Below are 15,367 nucleotides of genomic sequence, written 5' to 3'. Positions count from 1 at the left end.
GGACGAGAGCGCCTGCGTCGGCGCCGGCCCGTCGGCCGCGGCCTTGAGCTGCGCCGCCGCCTCCGTGAGCGCGCTCTCGATCTCCATCATCGTGCTCGCGCTCGAGCGCTGGACGACGCCGGTGAGCGCCTTGATGACGGCGACCGCAATCGCCGAGTCGGGGTCCTGGAGGTACGCCAAGAAGTCGTCGACGACCTTGGTGCTCATGATGACTTTGCGGAAATTGCAACTGGCCACAAGACCAATAATCGGATGCGTCGTACCCCGGGGTACGCTTCGAAAACCAGTGGAAGATACACGATGTTAGATTCTGTTTCAATCATTGCTGAGACCTTCTCCCCAGCATCACCCAGGGTAGCAGTGCGACCTACTACCAGGTACATAACGAGGGAGGGAACACACTTGTCTCTGTGCTACAGCTACCGGCATGTAACATCTTCTAATACACCCACGTCCGACTACGATCTTACTCGTTCAACCAATATGCCACGTTTGTGGTCCTTTCCGATACAAACAGTGTATGGATCCAACTGCTGGATGTGCCAGAACCGAGATTTACTGGTGAAGGCCTTGACGACGTCTACGGTGCTCTTGTGTACTAGTATGCAGTATTGCTTGTTCTTATTGCCCGTCACCTGCCTCGTCGGCACACGCGAGCGACGTGAGGCAGTTGGGCGACGCCAAGTGTTCGAGGGCCGCTACAAAGCCATCAGAAATGACGCCTCGATGCTCGATAGATTGATACCTTCGTACGACGCGAGGTAGTAGCCGTTCTGGCCAATGCGCTTCTCGGGGTCACAGAGGACGTTGAGTGCTTGGAGCAAGGCGACCGGGGTTCCAAGACGGCTCTGGACGATCACGTATATAAATACGGGCAAAAAGTCGTCGCCGCTCAAGACGTCGGCGCCGTCGTGCTCCTCCTGGTACACAATGTGCACGAGCATCGCGGCCTCGACGAGCCTCCGGTGCTTGTCGAGTGGCAGCGTCATTGCATCCACGTCTCGGAGCGTCTCGATCGGCCGCACCCACGAGCTCACGCTAATGCGGTGCAGCGGAATGCCAAAAAAGCTCTGCGGCTTGGCCCGGAGTGCACTCATGTGGCCCAAAACCACGCGCTCGCGGTCGGCGACCGAGGCTTGGAGACGCGAGAGGAGCGACGGCAGCACCGGGATGCACACCATCTCTTCGACTTCGTGTCGAATCGCATCCGAGATCCACTCGTGCAGCACGTCGTCGTCGTCGGGTGGCAACGGCAGAAGCGCCTTCATGTCCTGGAAGCGGTGTTCGAGCATGTACGCTTGGACGTTGTCGAGGCAGTCGCCGAGGTCATCGAGCGACTGGATCGTCATTTTCTTGAGGACTTTGCCTTCGGGCGTCGTGCCGTCGTTGAGGACATGGAAGGCGTAAACACGAAGCACGCGCGTCCAGGGCAGCGTCGTCTTGCTACTGAGCGTCGACGGCGACGGGAGGTTCAGAAACGACTGCAGCATCTGCAACGCCGTCGCCCGGTCGCTCGTGAGAGGCGACGGCGTCACCAGAGACGCAACGAGCCGCAAGTAGGCTTCCAGCAATGGCTGGCGCTGCGACGCGAGACGCCAATCTTCCTTCTTGGAGACCGTGTGGCGCGTCGGAAATGGAAATGCACTCACGCGGGCCGAGAGCGGGCTCAGCTACGAGAAGCTTGACACGGGAGATGCGGACGCCGGTGTACCTTGCGGTGGAGCTTGTGGAGCTCACGGAACCGCTTGCGCGTGACGACGACGACGCCCGTCTCGAGGTCGTTGGTGCGAATCTCGTACTCCTACGAGACCGCCGTTCAGAGAGGAAGGCGAAGGAGCTTCTTGCCGTGTGCTGACCGACGAGAAAGGTCTTGATGATGCGGATGGAGAGCGCTTGACGGAGGCCTACCGCAGCGTTAAGCACGGGTCGTCGGGGCGCCTTACCTTTGGCCTTGAGCACGAGGCCGTTCCACTCGTGGTCTGTGATCGTCTCGGCGTTCATGTTGACCGACGTGTCCATGAGCTACATATCCAGTAGGTTGTTGCATTGTCGAGGAGGTATTATTCGTACCATCTTGGTGGGTTGCATCTTGCGCAGGATGAGCGACCGCAACGTCTCGAGCTCGATGCTGCTAATGAGTCCGTTGCGGTAGAGCACGCTCGCTTTGGAGAGACAGTCGAGGACGCGGTGCGGCTCGCGGGTTCGAATCCGGTCTTCCGCGCCGACAATGTCGAGCTTGCTGCGCTACACTCGAAAATCTCGCGTTATTTTTCGACAAGCGGACGCAGAGGCACCTTGATGACCGTGAGTTGGCTAAACAGCGTGTCGGTGCGCGACTTGGGGCGCGTCTTCTTCTGCTGCAGCACCTCGGGGTTGGCGTTCGGATCCACAAAGGCTACCCGCGCCTAGAGATATACATATTCATACAAGCAAGAAAGCATGCAGCTACCTCGGGAGCGTCCGTCGGCGGCGGCAACTTGGCCTCGTCGTCGGCGCTGGTAGCACCAGCAAACTCCTTGCCGTAGATCGTCCCGTCGTCCTCGGCGATCGTCGACGTGAGCGGAAGCAGCGTCCGCGACGACGCCATGTCAAAGTCGTCGATGCTCTCGCGGCCCGCGTCGTCGGCGTCCGTGTCCCCGTCGCCCTCGGGCTCGAGGTAGCCCGGTACCTGCTTCATACTTGAGCAAATGAGAAGAATGGGGGCCCAAACCACGCACGCGAAGAAAGTCGTCTGGGATCGGGTGCTTGGGGGTGTACCGGAGGTGCTTTGGCGGTTCATAGAAGCTCAGGCGCTTGGAGGCTTCTTCTTCTTCTTCCTCCATGCGCAGTACGGTCGTGATCGTGTCGTCAATCACGTACTCTAGCATCGAATCCATGGGTGGCAAGATGATGCACATGCACTGTATACCATGCGCCTCGAGGATGGTCCGCAGCGAGTCTTCCTCCCAGGACGGAAAGATGGACGTCAGCATGGCAAGGCAGCGCGCGATGATGGCCTCGCGCGACTCGGTCGATGCGCTCATCGACTCGGTCCGCTTGCGCATGGCCGACTTGACATGGTCGCTCGACGAGCGCATCCATGGCGGCAGCAGCAGCTTGGCCTTCGCCTTGGCTTCCTCGGCCTTGGTCATCATGCGTCTCGCCTCGCCGGGGCGGAAGGCCATGCTAAGTAGCGACTCGATTTGGTCGATGGCCAACTCGGGCGCAGATTCGCTCTGCAGGTTGCCGACTGACGATAAAAAGACGGTAAAATGAAACGTTTCCGGGAAAACACCGTAAAACACGCTGTTGTGAGCCAGTTTGGCCATTTTCGAGGAGCCTCTACGACTGGCCATGACGACGGAAGAAGCGATCGTCCGCGCTCGCATCGCTGCGCTCAAGAACGTCATCGCCGCCCGCGAAGGCGGCGCCTCGACGATGCGCGCTGAGTCTCAGCACGCGGCCGAGCGCGTACCCGCGGCCAGCGTACGCGCCTTACCAGTCGCGCCGACCGTTGCCAAAGTCCCGCAACTTGACGTGGAAGGCGCCGGACGCGTCGCCGCCTGCTCCAGCGGTCCATGTGCGATCGATTCGCGTTCCTTGTTGCGATGTAGTCTCATGACGGGATCTGGCCTAGGCGGTGGCTCCGTTGCCGTACTGCATCCCTCTTGCCGCGACGGCGTGCCCGACCATCACGACTCCTTGTAGGTCGCCGAGCCAGAACTTCAACACGTCCAACAGCGCCGTGTCAGCTGCTGTCCGGCCGCGAAGCGGGCTCTTTGTTTCGCCGTACGCGCCTCCAAGGTCGTCGCGGTGGGCGCATCGGTTTCTTCGTTCTAGGTCGCCATCGTCTGCGACGACGACGCGCACCGAGTACTGCCGGTACTACAACCGCTTTGGTACGCACTGACGTAGCGATGCCTGCTTCCAACGACCTGCCATTAGGCGTCTGCAACAAGCAGAATGCATGCCCGTTCATCCACGACAGCCGCAAGGTCGCCGTGTGCCGCCCATTCCTGCGCGGCGCATGCGACGACAAGGCATGCCGACTGTCGCATGTCCGCGACCAGGTAGTATTCATGGGCCTCCTGGCGTAATGCTCACGCGGCGTAGAACAAGATGCCCGTGTGCACACGCTTCTTGAAGGGCATGTGCTCGCGGGAGGACTGTCCGTTCCGGCATGTCAACGTGAGCCACGACGCAGCGATCTGCGACGCCTTCTTGCGGGGGTACTGCCCTGACGGCGCCGACTGCCGCATGAAGCACGAGCTGCCAAAGGGCAGGTCTGGCGGCGAGGCGCTGGTTGGCCACGTCGCGCCGGCATCGCCCGTCGATGCCGCGCCGACGACCGAACCAGCGCTCTCGATCCGGCCCACGATTCGGTTCCAGCCACGGGTAGCGCCGTGAGAAGCCATCTACTTCTAGTCTTTTTGTGTTAATGCATGCTGCGGTTTTGCCACTTTTCGTCGACCGAGTTCGCGCGACTGGACCCGCTTGGTCGTCGCCGTCAAGGCGCGCTGCAAGCTCGCTGCGTCGACACCACGTCCGATCGTGTTGATGAGCAGCCGCGTCCGTGCTTTTCCTGCGGTAGGCGTCTTGGAGGGCTCGACCACGAGCTTGACCTTCTGGCGTGTTGGTTGCACTGGCCTCGTCGTAGGCTTGGCGTCGGGCTTGCGCAGGAGCTTGGCTCGGACACGGTCCGCCATGCTTGGCTCTGAGGCACTTAGGTCCTCTGCGCATCGGTGAGCACGCCTCTCGTGGTTGCGTCGTCGTACCTGTCTCGAGCGGCAGGAGGCGTGCGGTGCTTGGACGCTCCGGTACCGAGCTAGCGTGGCCATGGAAGGCAGAGGTAGCTTTGATGTCATCCTCATCTTGCGTCGACGATGCAATCGAAGCGCTCGGCTCGTCGGGCACGAGGACGCGTTGGCGCCGGCGACCTTGGTAAGCCATGCTGGAATGGGATCCGAGGTAGCAATACTGCGAGAATATATATCAAGCATTTTGTTATGCAATGGATTCAATATAAGAGGTTTTCTCAACAGTCAAATGTCGCCCAAGAGCCTCTCGCACTGGCACTACGTAGTACAAGGTAGACTCTGCACAGCATGTATAGTCACCTGCAAGGACGTACTTGGCTCGCGCGAGGTACACGCTATGCGTATGGAGGTCGTCTCCACCCGCGCTGGTGGGCAAGTTGAAGTGTCTGCTTGCACGCCACTTAAGGCCGTCGGTGGCAGATGATTTATGCTTCGAGTTGCGTGTTTTGCATATGGGCGATGTATGGGGCTGGGTATGGGTTTCCAGAGGTCGGTATCTCGACCAATGATTGGACCTTTGGCCAACCACTGGCCAGCAGTCTTATTGGAGTCGGCCTCAAACTTCAAGAAGCACCCGCGCCCGCCCAAGATGGAGTTCAAGAAGCTGCCCTTGAAGCACTTCCCGACGGCGACCAAGCAGTCGTCGCCGGAGAAGACATACTGGACCAAGCTCCGTGCGCCGACGGAGCTGCCGCAGGTCGCCGCGGTCACGTGCATCGATGCGAGCCCGGTCGCGCCGTTCGACTTTGCGGCCGCGACCTCGACGCGCGTCCAGCTCTACAGCACGAGCAACAACGACGTCAAGAAGACGTTTTCGCGCTTCCACGACGTCGTGTACTCGGCGGCCTTCCGCGGCGACGGCAAGCTCCTCGTGACGGGTAATGCCAACAGCCAAGTCGCGGTCCTCGACGTCGGCTCGCGCACCGTGCTGCGCAACCTCAACGGCCACAAGGGTGCGGTCCGCGCGGCCAAGTTCTCCAACGACAACGTGCACATCTTCTCTGCCTCGGACGACAAGACGTGCCGGCTCTGGGACCTCGCGACCGGGTCGCCCGTCGCAGTCTACGGCGAGCACACGGATTACGTCCGCGTCTGCGCGCCGCATCCGACCTCCTCCAACGTCTGGGCGTCGGCGTCGTACGACCACACGGTCAAGCTCTGGGATACGCGCAGCGCGACTGCCAAGTCGACGCTCTCGATGGACCACGGGTCGCCGGTCGAAGCGTGTGTCATGCTGCCGGGCGGCAACCTCCTCATCTCGGCGGGCTCGAACGAAATCAAGGTTTGGGACCTCCTTACGGGCGGGAAGCTCCTGCATTCGTTCTCGGCCCACCAAAAGACCATCACGTGCTTGGCGCTGGACGGCCAGAAGACGCGCCTCCTCTCGGGCTCGCTCGATGGCCACGTCAAGATCTACGACCTCGCGTCGTACGAAGTGGTGCATGGCTTCAAGTACAAGCAGGGCGTGCTCTCGCTGGCCATGACGCCGTCCAACTCGCACCTCGCGGTCGGCACGGCCGACGGCGTGCTCACGGTCCGCAAGCGCATCTTCACGGAGGCCAACGCGATCAAGCTCGACGAAGAAGTCCCGGCGCCGCGTGGCGGGTCGTACAAGTACTTTCTGCGTGGCGCGCAGGCCAAGCCCACGGACGCCGACCACGTCGTCACGGCGCGCCGCAACGTGCGCTGTGCGCCGTACGAGAAGGCGCTGCGCGCGTTCGACTACCGCAAGGCCCTCGACGACGCGCTCGACACGCGCGACCCGACGGTCGTCGCGAGCATGCTCGAGGAGCTCCGGCTTCGGTCGGGCTGGCACAAGGCGCTGACGTACCGCACGGAAGAGACGTTGGAGCCGCTCATGTCGTTCTGCATCCGGTATGTGGCCGACCCCAAGTACGCGCCGCTGCTGCTTCGCGTCTGCACGTACCTCATCGAGCTCTACAGCCCGTTGCTGGGCACGAACCAGTCGAGCGTCGTGCTCGAAGGCCTCTTCTTCAAGCTCCAGGCCAGAATCAAGGAAGAGATGGCGACACAGGCATCGATCCTGAGCGTCATGGGCATGGTCGAGTCGGTCATGACAGCACAGACGACGACGACGGCGACGACGGACGCGTAAACCTCACATATTATATAGTACCACTCGACCTCTCGTCGCAGCCCATTCAACGCAGACAGGTTGTCGTCCGCCGCAGCGCACTCTCCTCTCGCTTGGCTGCACCAACAACAGCGCTCCACAGCGCGCCCTGTTTCTGCTGCCGTGGTCGGACCACTGCTGGTGGCCGGCTCTTCACTCGTTGGCTCTGTGGTCGGAAGGCGTCACCTCTTCGTGCGCTGCATCCATGTTCCGCAGTCGAACCCCGACAGTGCGCTGTGCGTGTTCGAGCCGCAATAGACCGATGCCACCGTTTGGTACGCTCCCTAGGCCAGCCGAGGCGATGCTGGTTGTGATCCAACCGTATGGAGCAACGTGCGAGGGGTATCATCACATACACAACTGTTACTCGTATGTGACTTCTTAGCGCCGCCGTTCTTGGTGCGGCGTCTTCATCGGCGTCTTGAAGGGCGTCATGGGCGTCGGCTCGGCGAGTCCGGCGTAGTGCTTGGGGTTGATCGTGACGCTCTTGGTCGTGTTGTTGGTCTTGTAGATGCCGACGAGGCGGTCCGCGAGCTCAAACATGTTGTTGCGCAGACTAATGATGATAAACTGCGCGTTCTTGGTGCGCTGCTTGATGTAGTTGCCGACGATCGAGACGTTCTTAAAGTCGAGGGCCGCGTCAATCTCGTCCATGACGTACAGCGGCGTCGGCTTGTAGTGGTGCAGCGCAAACACGAGCGCGAGCGATGCTAGCGTCTTCTCGCCGCCCGACAGATTCGAAATGTTCTTCCAGCTCTTCTTCGACGGCCGGACGCTAAAGACGACGCCTTCCGAGAACGGATCCAGCGAGTCGACGAGCTCGAGCTCCGCGTCACCGCCGAGCGTGATCATCTGGTACATCTCCTTGAGCTTGAGCGTGATCGCGCGGAAGCCGTCCATAAAGTCTTCGAGGCGCTTGCGGCGAAGCTCCTCGTACTCGCGGCGCTTGGCGTCGCGCGCGTCCGTCGCCGCGTGCAGCTCGGTACTGCGTGCGATGTACTCCTTCTCCTTCTTCTTGTACTGTGCGATCGCGCCCATGTTGACGTTGGCCTTGAGCTCGTTGCGCTGCTCGGTTAATATTGAGAGCTCGTACTTGATCTCTTCCTTTGAGTAGCGAGATAGCGCCGCCGCGTCGTAGACTGGCAGCCCCTCGTGGCGAACCGCGTTACTCTCGTCGTCGTCGTCGTCGTTGTTGTCGTCGTCGTCGGCAGGCGGCCCGCAAATGAGCACAATGTCCTCCTCGTCCTTTTGGAACCGCGCGCGCAGCGACGTGAGCTCGCCCGACCACGCCGCGACCTTCTTCTCGTTCTCCGACAAGACCACGAGGCACTCGTCGTAGCTGTTGAGCAAGTCGACTTCGCGGGACGCCATCTCGTCCACCGTCTTCTTGAGCGTGTTGAACTCTTGGAGCTTGTCGTTCATGACGCTCGTGTGCTCCTCCATGAGCTGCCGCGCCGCTTCGTGGCGATCCGAGACCGCCGCCGCCGAGTCTTCAATCTCCTTAGCTTCGGCGCGCAGCGCTTCGAGTCGCGCTTTCGTGGCGTCGATCTCGGCCGCGAGCTTGGCTTGCGTGGCCACCGACCGCTCGAGGTTCTTCTTGCCCGTCTTGAGGTCCACGCGGCGCTTCGTGAGCTCTTTGGATTTGGCGTCGATCTCCTTGCGCGTCGCTTCGACCTTCTTGTGCTGCTTCTTGAGTTTCTCGCCGCCGAGGTTCAAAATCGCACTCTTCATCTGCTTGACTTCGGCCTCCATCGCATCGACTTCGTCCTTGTGGCTGTCGTACTCGGCTTCCTTCGCAGCGACCTCCTTCTCAAGCGACTTGATGCGCTTCGTCTCTTCCGGCGAGAGGTGCACGAGCTTCTCGAGCTCCTTGATGCGCGCGGCCATCGTCGCCTTGCGGTGCTTGGACGCGTCAATCTCCATCGCGAGCTTGGGCAGCGTGCGCTTGTGCGACTCGATCTTGGCCTCGAGCGACCGCAGCTCGTTCTCCAAGCTCGACCGGTTGCTGCGGATGCTGTAGAGCGTGGCTTTGACGCTCTCAGCCTCGCGCTGCAGCGCCTGCACGTCTTCATGGGACATGGCCGGCGCCGAGAGCCGGCTCGACATGCCGCCGCTGCGCGCGCTCTTCCCGCCGCCCGACATGGCGCCCGACTTTTCAATCAAACCGCCCGTGAGCGTCACGACGCGGTAGCGCGGGCCGCTAAACGCGACGGCATTCGCTTCCTCGATGTTCGGCGCCACGAGCGTCTCCTTGATCGCAAAGTAAAACGCGACGCGGTGCGCCTCGTCGTTGACGCGGATAAGATCAAAGAGCCGCGGGTACGGCGTCTCGGGCGGGGGGCCGTGGGCTTGGGACCGGAAATTCTGGATCTTTTCGAGGATGATGCACGTGGCACGCCCGAGGTTGTGCGTGCGGAGGTACTGTACAATTTTTTGCGCGCCAGCTGTCGTTTGTACGACCAAGTTGTTGAGGGCGCCGCACGCCGTCGTAATGGCCACGTCGTACTTGGCGTCGATCGCGCCGAGGTCGCCGAGTCGCCCCACAAAGCCGGCGTCGGCGAGGGGTCCACCCGGACGCGACGCCGCCGTGAGTTTCGTCAGCATGTCGTTGCGCGCGGTTTGGTTCTGCGCCGCATGGGCCGCGTCGTCGGCCCGCGCGCGGGCGTCCTGGTACTGCGCGCTCACCGACCGTTCTTGGGTCTCGGCTTCGCGGAGGTCGGCCCGCGCATTGGCGACGCGGTCGGTCATTTCGACGAGCTCGGTCTCCATCGTCTCCACTTGGGTCGTGAGCTCGACGTTCTTCTTGTCGGCGTCCTTGATGGCCGCCTTGTTCTTCGCAATGTCTTCCTGGGCCTTCTCCATGTTGTGGCGGATCAGCGAGATCTCCGTCTTGCGCGTGTCGATCGTCGACTGGATCTTGAGCAGGTTTTGCTGGAACGGAGCGAGCGCGTTCTGTTTCTCTTCCAGTCCCACACGCATGCGCGCGGCCTCGCCCTTGTGGCTCTCGAGGATCTCGTCCAAGACTGCCTCTTCTTTCTCGAGCGCCGCCTCGGCTGCCGCGATCGCGACTTCGACGTCCGGAATCGCCGCTTCGTGCTCGGCCATGGTCTCGACGAGGCCATCGTGCTTCTCGACCTCCTTTGCGCGCGCGGCCGCGAGCTCCTTGGCTTGCTTCTTGGAGAACTTGAGGTCCTCGCGCACTTTGACGTCGCGCTTCTCAAACTCGGCAAACTCGGCTTCGACCGTGTCGAGGTCCGTCTTGACCTTCTGGAAGGCGTCGTCGACGACCTTGTACTCCTTCGAGACGACCTCGAGCTTGGCGCGGTGCGTGGCCATGCGCTCCGACTCCTTGTCAAGCTTCTCCTTGAGCTTGTCCCGCTTGAGCGTGCACTCTTCGAGGTTGGCCGTCGACTCGCGCAGATAGAGCTGATATAAGATGTTTGTCTTGAGGTACACGTCGCGCTCCTTCTCCAGGTACTCTTGGGCTTCGGTCTTGGCGTCTTCGAGGTTTTCTTTCTCCTTCTCGACGACGCGGACGCGGTTGAGCTTCTCGAGACGCGCTTCGTTGAGCGCGTCGACGTCCTTCATGACCTCTTCCGTCCGCGCGACGTACTGGTTGGAGCCAATAATGTCTTCGAGGTACTCGAGGAGGCCTTCGTCGTGCTGGTTCTCGGCCTTGCTCTTCATCATCGCAATCTGCTCGACCTCGCCCTGGAGAATCAAGAACCGGTTGTTGTCGAGGTCGATGCCACGCTCGCGGAGAAGCGACGTGACTTCGGTAAAGTTGGAGAGCTGCCCGTCAATGTAGTACTTGGACTGGTTCTGGCTGTTGGCCGTGCGCGATACGACGAGCTGCGAGTTGGGCACGACGGTGTAGTCGTCGTCGCCGTCGCCTGTATCGATAATGTCCTGGAAGAAGACCGAGACGCGCGCTTCCTTGAGGTTCTGGAAGAGACTGCTCTTGTGGATGAGCTCCGAGACCTTGGAGAGACGCAGCTTCTTCGCGCGCTTCCCAAAGACAAAGAGGAGCGCGTCAATTACGTTGCTCTTGCCGCTGCCGTTGGGTCCGACGACCGAGCTAAAGCACTTGTGGAACGGACCGATCTCGCGTACACCGGCGTACGACTTGAAGTTTTCGACCTCGAGCTTTGTGATCATGAGCCGCGGCCCCGCGGCCACGGCCACCTTGCCTTTCGACGGCGTAAAGTAGCTCGGCGTCTCGGGTACCATGGACGGCCGGACCGTCTTCTTGGCCGGCGTCTGCATCGGGGTCGTGGGGTCTTGGCTCGCCGCGTCTCTCGGGGCGACCGCGTGCTCGGGCCGCGCCGGCGACGCAGGTGCCATCGGAGCGTCTACCTCCATGTTCGATGCATCTTCGTCGACCTCGTCCATCGTGCTGATGTCTTCCATGTCCACGTCTGCCATGCTGCGCTTGCCGCTGCGGTTCTTGGCCGTTTGAATTCCCCCGCTGGAGGATTCAAATGTTCAAGTCCCTCGTTATAATCACACTTATATCTCGTTACTAGAACGCATCGAAAACCTGTAGCATTGAATGACCACATGGTATTTGTTATGGGAGGTCAATGGGCACGAACCACTCAATTGCAGGATATTATTTCTGAGTCCTCCATCGGTCTCTGGAATAAAAGACAGTTGTTGTTTGTATGTACCGCGTGGCATTTTAAAAAGAACGCCCTTCAAAAGCAACGATTTTGAGCTATTTAATTCCGCGCCAGCCCATTTTATCTTATTGAGATGAGCCGCTTCGTGAGCTTTGAGAAGGACGCGACGTCCAAGGCCGCGACCGCGGTCCGCGCGCAGGTCGCCGCCGATGGCATGGACGAGAAGCTCGTCGGCCTCCTCGAGGCCTACCTGGACGAGCAAATCGCGAGCAACGTCGTCGACGAGGAAGCCAACCTCATGCTCCTCAAGCTCTACACCATCTACCCGGTCAAGCCCGAGCAGCACCAGACGCGCGTCGCCCAGGTGCTCGCCAAGGGCCTCATGGCGTTGCCGTCCAAGTACTTCCTTGGTGCCACGTACATGGTCACGGAGGCGCTGCGCAAGGTCCGTCCTGTCATTACCGCGACCATGGTCGCTCACGCATCTTGTAGGACAAGAACATTACCGACTTGCTCAAGGCCGGCGACGTCTTGCAGTCGTGCTTGTTCACGGTGCGCCTCTCTTCTTGGAAGGCCGCAAGGTCTCATTCGCCACGTAGGATTTCTGGACGCTCGACTTGCCGTTCGCCAAGAAGATTCCTGGCTTCGAGCAGGCCGTGCGCGCGTTCATTCTGTCGACGATTGCCAAGAGCCACGAAGTGGTCGCCAAGGCGTTTGTGCAGGCCCAGCTGAACTTGTCAGAAAAGGACGTGGCGTCGCTCGTCGCCGGTATGCCGTCGCCCGCATCGTCTGCAGCACCTCACCATTCACGTGCTCTAGAGCTCGGCTGGACGACCAAGGACGCGTCGTACGTTGTGACGCCCAACTCGGAGAACCAGATGCGCCCCAAGAAGTTCAAGGAAGACATTGAGTTTGCCGACATTCTGGACACGATCCAGGTGCTCTCCCGCTAAGTTAGATATACGAGGTGTCTCTGGAAGCCGTCTCGACAACACGAGTGCCACGTCATATTTGCAGTTCCCCTTCGCCACCATCGCCTCGTTGTCCATCGCTGCTTCTGCGCTATCCAAGAGTCAAAGTGCATGCAGTATGCGAGTAGTAGAACCCCAGGAAGCAATCGCCTTCTTCCTGGCGTCCGCGTGATCCAGATACCGGTAGGATAAGCGCATGCGGCCAGTATGAGCCCTATACCTAGTGGCTTCGAGGACGGTCTCATCCGTCTCTTGCTCCACTGCCATGACGACCGCCTCGTTAGACCTGGACTTCCAACCGGCGGTCTAGGAGCTAGTTGCGCCGGACCGCTTGGCCGCCTTGAGCTTGACTGCTTTGAGCTGCTTGGCGCGCGTATGGTTGTACTTTCTGATCGAGAAGCATAAGACGGGTGCGTCATTGTCCTTCGAGAGCGTGTGCACGTGCTTTCCAATCGTGTAAAAGTAATTCAAGACGAGACACTCGAAGAGTAGCAGCGAGACGACAGCGAATCTTATGTACTAGTACAATGTACGGCAATGTCATTTTGTGATCTTTTTTGGGTCGGCAAGCTGCAGCAAGCGTGCACAATCGAGCCCAGCCTACTGCCACGACGTGAACGGCATGGACGCAAAGCACGCCGAGCCCCAAGGCCTAAATCGGACCCGGCGACGTCGCGTTGCTGTAGCTGCTTCTTGTCGTTGTATTGTCGTAGAGCGCACCGTACAACGCTCAAGTTGGCGCGTCGGAGGTTCGAGAGCACGCTCGGCACAAGGCACGCGAGGGCAGAGAGCACCATGAAGCGCTACATGTACACTTACCACGCAGGTGCAACATCGCGATCACGACCGCGTACAAGACAAACCACAAGACGGGCTTGTAGCCACCGGCGAGGTCCACTGCATTGCGAGACAGTCGGCGACATAGCTCACCGAGACGGCCGCCGACGCAATGTACGCCAAGAGCCCGAGGAACCCGACGAAGAAACCTGCGAAGAAGCCGAGCGCGAGGCATACGAACCACCGGAGAAGGCGAGTTTGCCGGAAATCTCGGCGGCGGACGGAATGTAAACGTGACCCGTGATCACTTGTGGAGCCGGCTGCCCATGACGCGGACGACACCGAGCGCCCAGATATGGATCGTGCCCGCATGGTCTTTGTCGTGGATGAAGCCTTCGACAATGTCTTCGACGAGGCAGCCATGTGGCTGACCGTTGCTGGGCCTTGGCCGTCACGTGAATGACGTTGGGGACATTCGTGCACGTCGCCGGGAGGAGGTGGCTGACTTTGGTGAGCATGCAACCGCAGCCCGTACTGCTGAAGACGACCCGAGATATAAGACACTCTGAGAACTGCCGCGTGAAATGGCGCCAGATTTTTTCTTGAGGAAACGACACGCATCGATTGTGGCAGGTGGTGTATCTATGTGTTTCCAGAGGTTTGCACATGAAAGGGCAATATGAGCATGCTCTGCAGCTTCGTGGACGTCCAGGGCGACCTCTACTACTGTCCGCTCGCCGAGTTTAGCTCGGCGTATGCGACGCCACGCCTCGAAGGCGCGCTCGTCGTCGCTGACCCCATCTCGGGCGAGACGCCACTGCGCAACGCCAAGGCCGTCGCCGGCAAGATCGTGCTCATGCAGCGAGGCACGTGTGACTTTGTGACCAAGACGATACACGCTCAAAAGGCTGGCGCCATCGGTCTCATCGTCGCCAACACCGACGAGGAGAATCCGCAGCTGGCCTTTGTCATGGACGCCGGTCTGCAGCGTGCGGCCCTTCGGTCGCGGATTCCAGCGGTCATGGCGCCCTTCGAGACGGCGCAGTACCTCTTGGATCTGCTCGGCGATTCGGACGCCATGTGCATGCACATTGCCATCGTGCTATTGAACGCCGCTGAGGCCTCGACTGTCCTCGACGCGCAGGCGTCCGAGAAGCGGCGGCAACTCGCCGAGGCCGAAGCGCTCCTCAAGCAGCAAGACCGCGAGCGCCAGCAGCGAGAGGCCACGCTCTTGTTACGCAGTCGACTCGCCAAAGAAGCGAGCATGACCAAGTTTGTGTCGCCCGAGCCATCGACGACACCCGCCTTGTTCTGCGAGGCGGTGCCACTGCCGTCGGCGGTCGCGGTGGCAGTCGGGACGCCGCACCTCGACACGAAATGCATCTCGCCACGCGCAGCTCCGCGCTTTGACACCAAGCCAGACGGGATGACGTCCCTCGCGACGGGGCTTCTCGTCCTCGACATGCAGTACTACTGCGCGATGCCGCACGTGGGCAAGTTTGCCAACCAAGAGAGTTTGAACGCCTACTACTTTGACCGGCTGCGCAAGGTCGTCGTGCCTAACGTCCAGCGGCTCCTCGAGGCCTTTCGCGCCCGCAACTACGACATCATCTACGGCACGATCGAGAGCGCGACCAAAACGGGCCGCGATCGGAGCAAAGCACACAAGATCGCGGGCATTCACGTGCCCCGGGGCAGCTTCGAGGCCAAGGTGCTCGACGATGTCTCGCCCCTCGAAGCCGACGTGGTCGTGCCCCGCACGGCCGTGAGGTACGTCGGAACGTCAACGGATGTGTCTTATGCTATGCTAGCATTTTGGCACCACGAACGTCGACTACCTCTTGCGGAACCTCGGCGTCCAGTGCGTCGTTGTCACGGGCGTCTCGACGCTCGGCAGCCTCGAAGCTGCGGTGCGCGGTGCGATGGACCGCGGGTACGCCACCATCGTCCTCGAAGATGCGATCGCCTTTGAAACCAGCGACGAACACGACGCCGTTATGCGCGCGATGGATCGCATTGGCGCCGGCTACATGGCGTCGACGTCCGAGTTTGTGCAAAGCTTGTAAT

At 60.7% G+C, this 15,367-nt stretch overlaps 8 protein-coding genes across 8 annotated transcripts; 4 read left to right on the top strand and 4 right to left on the bottom strand.

Moving 5' to 3' along the window:
• Positions 1-596: 596 nt before the first annotated feature.
• On the bottom strand, positions 597-3,308 carry SPRG_07260 (hypothetical protein; the record flags this gene model as incomplete). Its single annotated transcript, XM_012346042.1, has 10 exons — positions 597-698; positions 746-1,670; positions 1,712-1,801; positions 1,846-1,904; positions 1,944-2,022; positions 2,071-2,244; positions 2,295-2,405; positions 2,450-2,668; positions 2,718-2,860; positions 2,909-3,308. 10 exons carry the CDS (start codon positions 3,306-3,308, stop codon positions 622-624), a joined length of 2,277 nt encoding a protein of 758 aa, XP_012201432.1. The 3' UTR covers positions 597-621.
• A 25-nt stretch (positions 3,309-3,333) lies between these two features.
• SPRG_07259 (hypothetical protein) lies at positions 3,334-4,386 on the top strand (the record flags this gene model as incomplete). The annotated part of the gene is made up of 5 exons (XM_012346041.1): positions 3,334-3,465; positions 3,503-3,559; positions 3,617-3,878; positions 3,925-4,049; positions 4,093-4,386. The coding sequence occupies 5 exons, from the start codon at positions 3,334-3,336 to the stop codon at positions 4,384-4,386; spliced, it is 870 nt and encodes a 289-aa protein (XP_012201431.1).
• Positions 4,387-4,394: 8 nt separating this feature from the next.
• SPRG_07258 (hypothetical protein) lies at positions 4,395-4,685 on the bottom strand (the record flags this gene model as incomplete). Its single annotated transcript, XM_012346040.1, has 2 exons — positions 4,395-4,400; positions 4,440-4,685. The coding sequence occupies 2 exons, from the start codon at positions 4,683-4,685 to the stop codon at positions 4,395-4,397; spliced, it is 252 nt and encodes an 83-aa protein (XP_012201430.1).
• Positions 4,686-5,333: 648 nt separating this feature from the next.
• SPRG_07257 (hypothetical protein) lies at positions 5,334-6,944 on the top strand. Its single transcript, XM_012346039.1, has one exon. It carries the CDS (start codon positions 5,386-5,388, stop codon positions 6,910-6,912), a length of 1,527 nt encoding a protein of 508 aa, XP_012201429.1. The 5' UTR covers positions 5,334-5,385; the 3' UTR covers positions 6,913-6,944.
• A 325-nt stretch (positions 6,945-7,269) lies between these two features.
• Positions 7,270-11,411, bottom strand: SPRG_07256 (hypothetical protein). Its single transcript, XM_012346038.1, has one exon. It carries the CDS (start codon positions 11,353-11,355, stop codon positions 7,312-7,314), a length of 4,044 nt encoding a protein of 1,347 aa, XP_012201428.1. The 5' UTR covers positions 11,356-11,411; the 3' UTR covers positions 7,270-7,311.
• Positions 11,412-11,630: 219 nt separating this feature from the next.
• Positions 11,631-12,560, top strand: SPRG_07255 (hypothetical protein). Its single transcript, XM_012346037.1, has 4 exons — positions 11,631-11,997; positions 12,045-12,104; positions 12,152-12,320; positions 12,372-12,560. The coding sequence occupies exons 1-4, from the start codon at positions 11,686-11,688 to the stop codon at positions 12,503-12,505; spliced, it is 675 nt and encodes a 224-aa protein (XP_012201427.1). The 5' UTR covers positions 11,631-11,685; the 3' UTR covers positions 12,506-12,560.
• Positions 12,561-12,829: 269 nt separating this feature from the next.
• On the bottom strand, positions 12,830-13,818 carry SPRG_07254 (hypothetical protein; the record flags this gene model as incomplete). The annotated part of the gene is made up of 5 exons (XM_012346036.1): positions 12,830-13,003; positions 13,249-13,326; positions 13,409-13,509; positions 13,643-13,743; positions 13,784-13,818. 5 exons carry the CDS (start codon positions 13,816-13,818, stop codon positions 12,830-12,832), a joined length of 489 nt encoding a protein of 162 aa, XP_012201426.1.
• A 148-nt stretch (positions 13,819-13,966) lies between these two features.
• Positions 13,967-15,366, top strand: SPRG_07253 (hypothetical protein; the record flags this gene model as incomplete). Its single annotated transcript, XM_012346035.1, has 2 exons — positions 13,967-15,065; positions 15,112-15,366. The coding sequence occupies exons 1-2, from the start codon at positions 13,980-13,982 to the stop codon at positions 15,364-15,366; spliced, it is 1,341 nt and encodes a 446-aa protein (XP_012201425.1). The 5' UTR covers positions 13,967-13,979.
• Between the last annotated feature and the right edge of the window lies 1 nt (position 15,367).

The sequence above is a fragment of the Saprolegnia parasitica genome (genome assembly GCF_000151545.1).
Source record: "Saprolegnia parasitica CBS 223.65 unplaced genomic scaffold supercont2.26, whole genome shotgun sequence".
NCBI classification, from domain to species: domain Eukaryota; phylum Oomycota; class Saprolegniomycetes; order Saprolegniales; family Saprolegniaceae; genus Saprolegnia; species Saprolegnia parasitica.
Note: the sequence above shows the minus strand (reverse complement) of the source record. Positions and strands in the feature narration are given on the sequence as shown.

What these genes read in the sequence shown, in the direction of transcription:
- SPRG_07257 (XM_012346039.1), top strand. Translation starts at nt 5,386, where the DNA reads ATGGAGTTCAAGAAGCTGCCCTTGAAGCACTTCCCGACGGCGACCAAG.
- SPRG_07256 (XM_012346038.1), bottom strand. Translation starts at nt 11,355, where the DNA reads ATGGCAGACGTGGACATGGAAGACATCAGCACGATGGACGAGGTCGAC.
- SPRG_07255 (XM_012346037.1), top strand. Translation starts at nt 11,686, where the DNA reads ATGAGCCGCTTCGTGAGCTTTGAGAAGGACGCGACGTCCAAGGCCGCG. An exon ending in TCACGGAGGCGCTGCGCAAG is followed by an intron (nt 11,998 to 12,044) that starts GTCCGTCCTGTC and finishes CGCATCTTGTAG; the next exon opens with GACAAGAACATTACCGACTT. An exon ending in TGCAGTCGTGCTTGTTCACG is followed by an intron (nt 12,105 to 12,151) that starts GTGCGCCTCTCT and finishes TTCGCCACGTAG; the next exon opens with GATTTCTGGACGCTCGACTT.